General features: G+C 64.1%; 2 protein-coding genes across 2 annotated transcripts; one reads left to right on the top strand and one right to left on the bottom strand.

Moving 5' to 3' along the window:
- The first annotated feature begins 410 nt into the window (after positions 1-410).
- Positions 411-3542, top strand: STUB1 (STIP1 homology and U-box containing protein 1, E3 ubiquitin protein ligase). The gene is made up of 6 exons (XM_010567015.1): positions 411-635; positions 744-909; positions 1101-1191; positions 1794-1850; positions 2045-2161; positions 2605-3542. Exons 1-6 carry the CDS (start codon positions 494-496, stop codon positions 2728-2730), a joined length of 699 nt encoding a protein of 232 aa, XP_010565317.1. The 5' UTR covers positions 411-493; the 3' UTR covers positions 2731-3542.
- A 437-nt stretch (positions 3543-3979) lies between these two features.
- Positions 3980-5779, bottom strand: JMJD8 (jumonji domain containing 8). Its single transcript, XM_010567017.1, has 9 exons — positions 5668-5779; positions 5506-5589; positions 5199-5247; positions 4993-5089; positions 4812-4880; positions 4602-4721; positions 4450-4517; positions 4170-4304; positions 3980-4086 (listed from the first exon to the last, which is right to left on the bottom strand). The coding sequence occupies exons 1-9, from the start codon at positions 5760-5762 to the stop codon at positions 4006-4008; spliced, it is 798 nt and encodes a 265-aa protein (XP_010565319.1). The 5' UTR covers positions 5763-5779; the 3' UTR covers positions 3980-4005.
- Between the last annotated feature and the right edge of the window lie 458 nt (positions 5780-6237).

The following is a 6237-nucleotide window of genomic DNA, read 5'->3' on the forward strand; positions in this document are numbered from 1 at the left end:
TCTGGACACCCCCCCAGCCAGGCCTGTCCCACCACCAGGCTCTGAGCTGGACCCTCCTGTGTCGACCCCCACCAGGGTGCCCTCAGTCTGGGCCTGTCCTCCCCACACCCCACCACATCCCCAGGCTGGGTTTGGTAGGGCAGACCCACCCTGGGGTGGAGGGCTCCAGCCAGCACCTGGTGCCAGGGAGACTGTCCCCTGTCCCCCTCCAGGCATGGGACACAGGCTGCCCCATAGGAACCGGCCCCAGCTTGTCCCCCATCCATCCCGGTGACTCCCCCCAGGGTACAAGCCCGAGCCGACACTCACGGCTCTCATGGCTCTCACCAGGGTGACGGCGTTGCGCAGCCGGCTCACCGAGTCACCCTGCTGTCACTGCGTCTCGCCCCTGCCAGCGCTTGCCGTCACCCGCCATAACGTGGGTCTTGCCTTGCAGAACCGCAACCCCTTGGTGGCCGTCTACTACACCAACCGAGCCCTCTGCTACCTGAAGATGCAGCAGCACGACAAGGCACTGGCAGACTGCAAGCGAGCCCTGGAGCTGGATGGTCAGTCGGTGAAGGCTCACTTCTTCCTGGGCCAGTGCCAGATGGAGATGGAGAATTACGACGAGGCTATCGCCAACCTACAGAGAGGTGAGCGGGCATGGTGCCGGTGTTCCCCCCATCCGTCAACCAGAAAAGGGCCAGGGATGGCGAGAGGGAAGCCCGTGCCGGCTCTGAGATGCTCTTTTCCCTCCCCAGCCTACAACCTCGCCAAGGAACAGCGGCTGAATTTCGGGGACGACATCCCCAGCGCGCTGCGCATTGCCAAGAAGAAACGCTGGAACAGCATTGAGGAGAAGCGGATCAACCAGGAGAATGAGCTGCACTCCTACCTGACCAAGCTGATCATGGCAGAGAAGGAGAGGTAACGTGGCATGGGGCAGCGGTGGCACCTGTAAAACCTTTTTTAGTGCCACGAAGCCGTCACAGCTCTGTGCACGGTGCCTCTGCCTTCCTGGAGGTGCAGGCAGAGCCCCGCAGCTAGGGCGGCAGCAGCAGCAGGAAAGGGAGCGATAGGGTCCCTCCATCGCTTCTGATCTCCCTGCTCTGTCCTAGGGAGCTGGCTGAGTGCCGAAAGACTCAGCAGGAAGAAAATGCAGACGAGAGCCGGAGCCGGGTTCAGCTGGCCAGCATCGAGGCCAAACACGTGAGCCAGGGGGGTCGGGGCTGCTCACGGAGGCTGGGAGTCGAGCCGGGGCTTCCTCGTCCCATCCTCATCCCCATGCTCTGCTGTGGCCGAGGAAGCCACAGGGCTGCAGCTGTGCAGGCAAAAGCCAGGAGACCCCAGGGCAGAGCACGGCTTCTCAGCCTTCATTTTGTGGCTCGAGCTGCTGTTGCAGGGCTTTCATGTCCCCTCATGATGTCTGCCCATGCTCTGTCACCCTCTTGTCCCAGCCCGGGGCAGGCTGGCAGTAGTGACGCCTGTTTGTGCTCCCCCAGCTGCTGTACCTGTTGTTCTCCGAGGGCCGTGCAACGCGAGCAGCTCTCGGCCGCATGTGGGTCGGGGTGCTGGCCCAGCGCAGGGGACTAATCCCGAGATAAAAATAGCCCCACAAAGGAAGGTTATTTTTAAGCTGGATCACTCCTGCCTGGAGTCGTGCGAATGCCAGCTGGGGGCTGTGAAGGCACAGGGGCCACCAAGGACCTACCACGGCACCCATGGGGTGGGAGCCTTTGGGGCTCTCTTCCTGGAGACCTGGAGACCCCGTACACTGGGGTCCCCTCATCCTTAAGGGCCTCTTCTTTCAGGACAAATACCTGGCGGACATGGACGAGCTCTTCTCTCAAGTGGATGAGAGGAGGAAGGTGAGTATGCCCCAGCGTGCACTTCTGTCTCTCCCCATCTGGAGCTGCTTGCTGTAAACCTGTTTTAGTCCATGCTATCACCTCTGCTGTCTTCCCTGCTTCCCGCTCTGAGCTGGTACTGCCTCCCAGCCCTCTTTTTTTGCTGCTGGGCTTGCCTAGCCCCTCCTGACCCAGCTCTGCTTCTCTTGAGCCAGAAGCGGGACATCCCTGACTACCTGTGTGGGAAGATCAGTTTTGAGCTGATGAGAGAGCCCTGCATCACTCCCAGTGGGATCACCTACGACAGGAAGGACATTGAGGAACATCTCCAGGTACCGCCGGGCCGGGGGCAGTGGGGGCTTCCCAGGATCTTGTCTGCAGTCCTCTGCCCATCTCCTGCCTGGGTATGAAGGCAGCTGCCTGCCCAACTAAGGGCTCAAAAGCCTCCTTGGGTTTGGTCCCAGGTACCTGCCTGGGCAGCTCCCTGTGGAGGTGCTGAGGCAGGCAGGAAGGCAGCGGGCGCTGCCAGGCCCTGCCCAAAGCGTAGGCGGCTGTTGGCAGGGGTCTTGTGCCTTGACCCGCTCTCAGCCTGCTGGGAGGCACTTTCAGAGGGGGGCTCTCCCTCCGCCCCTCTCTTTCTTCCCCCCGGCAGGCGTATGGATGCCTGGGTGTTGTACCGGATCCCGGCACAGTGCTGGCCTCAGGGCTGCCTGTGCCCCAGGGCCGAGGCCAGGCGCGTGGAGTAACCGGTTCGCGGCCGTCTCCTCCCTTGCAGCGCGTGGGTCATTTTGATCCAGTGACGCGGAGTCCCCTGACCCAGGACCAGCTGATCCCCAACCTCGCCATGAAGGAGGTGATAGACGCATTCATCTCGGAGAACGGCTGGGTGGAGGATTACTGAGGGGCCGAGGGGCCAGCGCTGGCCCCCCTGGGCCACCCCCTGGCCTCGGCAGCACAGATGGCTCTCGCTGGGCTGGCACCGGCACCATGCCTTACTCGCTCTCCGGCTATTCCCCCTCCGCTCCAGGTGCCCAGAGACCCAGCGACAGTGCTGGGTGAGGGCACGTCGCCATCTCCCCTTCCCAAGGAGCCGCAGGGGCTGGGCGTGCACGAAGGCTCCCCTCTCCACCAGCTCCTTGCTGACCACAGCACTTGGAGGAAGACCTGCCTAGTGGTTTAAGATGGGCTTGTTGCAGTGACCTGGAAGGTCTCGTCAGCGTCTTCATTGCCTAGAGAACACCTGACAATCCCCAAAGATCATGTCCTGCTCTGGGGAGGTGCCATGAGGAGCTTGCCGGGATGAGCGCCTGGTGCTGGTCTGGCCTGGTCCCCTCCCTGTGTACATAGTTGGTTCCTCCTTCTTCCAACTCCTGCCTGGCCAGGGTTGTGTCCTCCTCTTCCCTGTAAATAGCCACTTGTTGGGGTGGGAGACCAAGGATCCTGCTGCGGACACCAACTCGTCCTCTGGCTTTTCCTGGGAAACAACTACCCTGGGGCTGGAAGGGGCTGGCTCGCGAGTCCCCTCGCCTGCTGGGACCGTGGTTCCCTGCGAACAACCTCCCAGGTTGAAGTTCCTCTTCCTTTTATTGAAATCCCTTTAAAAAAAAAAAAAAAAAAAACCCACACCAAAACCAACAAATCTGCGTTCGACTGAGACTCCAGCGTTTTGGTCGGCTGACAGCCTGCCTGGCTTTTGAGCGCTCTCTGGAAGTTTGCCAATGTCAATTAAAAAAAAATATATATAAAAATAAAAAAAAAATTCAGCAATAAATGTGGAAAAAAGAGCTGGAGTGGTTCACAGTGGCGATCTCTGCACTGGGCAGGCACTGTCCTGGCTTGGGAACCAGTGCCACCCATGAGGAGTGGGTTTGCCTGCCCCTGTGGGCTGGGCCTCACTGCTGCCTGTTCTGCCTGCACTCTGGTAGCGGCGGGGAAGTACCAATACACAATGAGCTATGGCAGAAAAAACAACTTTAATCCAAGGGGAAGGGAAAAGACTAGTAAAAACCAGAACTTCTTCAGGCACTTGGTCCTGACACCAGTATTTGAGTGGGTGGCTGCTAGCTCTGCCCTTCCATGGTGGTGGCAGGAGCCGGAGCTGCCGCCCCAGCACACTCTCACCGCAGCCAGGACAGCGGCACAGCCAGGACGATGGTGGCACATGAGGATGCCGGCTCTACCCCAGGAAGGTGGAGATGAAGACGCTGGTGTCCAGGTTGAGCGTGGCATGCCACCAGCGGTCAGGGAAGTACAGGACCTGCCAGGAGAGAGCGGCAGGGGATCCCACGGGCTCCTGGGGCTACTCCCTGCCTCCTTCCACAGCCCCGGGGTCGGACTCACCTCCCCGGGGCAGAGGGTGCACTCCAGCGGCCGCTCAGCCAGTGGCAGTGCAGGGTATGTGTGGTGGAGCCAGGCCAGCGTCGTCTCGTTGGGGTGGAAGTGGGGTGTTTTATCCGGTGGGTACAGAAACCAGCGCTGGAAGACACCGGCGAGGGGACAACCCCCCCTCCCATTTCCCCTCCAGCACCTTGGGCTCAGCCCCAGGGGGGCTTCCCCATGTTTGGGGGTTGTCCATTGGGGTCTTTTTTCTCTCCCCACCACCCCAGGGCTCGATTCTCACCTTCCTGCCAAAGATCACCTCGGAGTAACCAGGGCCATGCCAGTGAAAGGGAACACCGGAGCCGGAGCCTACAGCGGGGGGGAGGGGATTGGTGCTGGGGATACACCCCCCCCACCCCAATCGTGCCCATGCCCACCTCTGCCAGCACCTACCTGCAATCCCAAAGCTGTAGGCAGGGCTGGTGCCCGGGATGCTGAAGGGGGGGGGCACGTACTGCTGGAAGAGGGGGCCCCACTCGGTGAAGTTGTTGTCCCCAAAGAAGTAGAGGGTGTCTGGGGGGGTGGGGGAGAAAAGACAGGGAGGATGAGGCCGGTGAGAAGCGGGGGGCTGCCGGCTGCAGAGAGGGGGACAGGGCTACCCACCGCTTCCCAGCCTGGCCGGATCCTGCGGCTTCAGCAGCTGCTCCACGTACTCCTGGAAGGGCACATCCACTGCGGGCAGGGGAGAGCTGGGGGGGCGGGCAATGAGGGCACCCCCCCGGGAAGGCCCTGCCCGCCGGTGGGGGGGGCGGGGGGCGCTGTGAGGCGCAGCCCCTGCTCTCACCTTTGCGGTAGGAGTAGGTGTTGGCCGTGCTGAGCCGCACCGGGCGGGCCCCGAAGGCGGCCAGCAGCTTCTCCCGGGGGCAGAGGGCACGGAAGGCCTGGGGGGACACACGCACACAGCGGGGCCGGGATGATGCTGCTGCCGCCACTGCTCCCGGGGCACCGGTGCGTGTGTCGTCCCCCCCAGCTCCCCCTTCCCGCACTCACCGAGTTGTCCGTGACCCCACGGAGGATGACCGGCCGGGAAAAGGCGAACCTGGGGGAGAGCACGGCAGCGGGGCTTCCGCACGGGCGACCGCACCGGGGCCGGCCCCAGCCCACCCCCGGGGGCACCGGGGCCGGCCCCAGCCATCTTCCTCGGGACCCTCCCCCTCCCTAATCCCCCGGGGCCCTTCCCCGGTAGTCTGCCCCGGTCACCGGGGGCTGTCCCCGGCCCTCCCCACCGGCTCTGCCCCTACCCCCGCCCCAGGACCCCCTCTCGGGTCGGCGGCCGCCCGGGCCGGGTCGCCCGTACCGCTGCAGGAAGAGGGAGTAGGTGAGGGAGGCGTCGGCCCGCTCCACGGTACACCGTTCCTCCTCCGGCACCGTGCCCGCCAGCCTGCAACGGGATGCTCCGCTCAGCACCGGGCGCGGCGCCGGGCCAGCCCCCCCACCCCGCCCCAGCCCCGGCCCTTACCAGCCGCCGCCCGGCGGGTCGGTGCAGCCCGCGGGCCGGGTCCAAGCCAGCGGCAGCAGCAGCAGCGAGAGCAGCCGCCGCGCTACCGCCGCCATTCGGTGAGCGGGACCGGCACCGGGGTCACCGGCGGACTACGCTTCCCGGCAGGCACCGCGGCCAGGGGTGACGCCGCTCACCGCCATTGGCTGGGCGCGTCGCTACGATTCCCGGCAGGGGCCATGGATTAAAGGGGCCACGCCTTAAAGGGGCAACAGGGGAAGTGGGGCCACAGCCTCCCGGGGCACCGCGGCGCAGGGACCCCCGGCCGGGGAGCGGGACCGGGGCCGAGCTCCCCCCGCCCCCGGGGCTGCCCCGGCAGCCGCCGCTGGCAAGTTAAGCAAAGACAAGAGGCACAGCTCAGTTCAGCTGCTCTGTTTGGTTTTAATCCAGTACAAAAGGGCCGGGCAGGGGGCTGGGGGGGGGCCACACGCAAGCCCCTATTTACACAAAAATAAATACAGGGAGGGAGGCGCAGGGAGGGCAGACAGGCAGGAGGCCCTGCCTGCCCTGCCCCCCGCTGCCCTCCCCACC

Source organism: Haliaeetus leucocephalus, unplaced genomic scaffold, assembly GCF_000737465.1.
Source record: "Haliaeetus leucocephalus isolate CR32 unplaced genomic scaffold, Haliaeetus_leucocephalus-4.0 Scaffold224, whole genome shotgun sequence".
NCBI lineage: Eukaryota > Metazoa > Chordata > Aves > Accipitriformes > Accipitridae > Haliaeetus > Haliaeetus leucocephalus.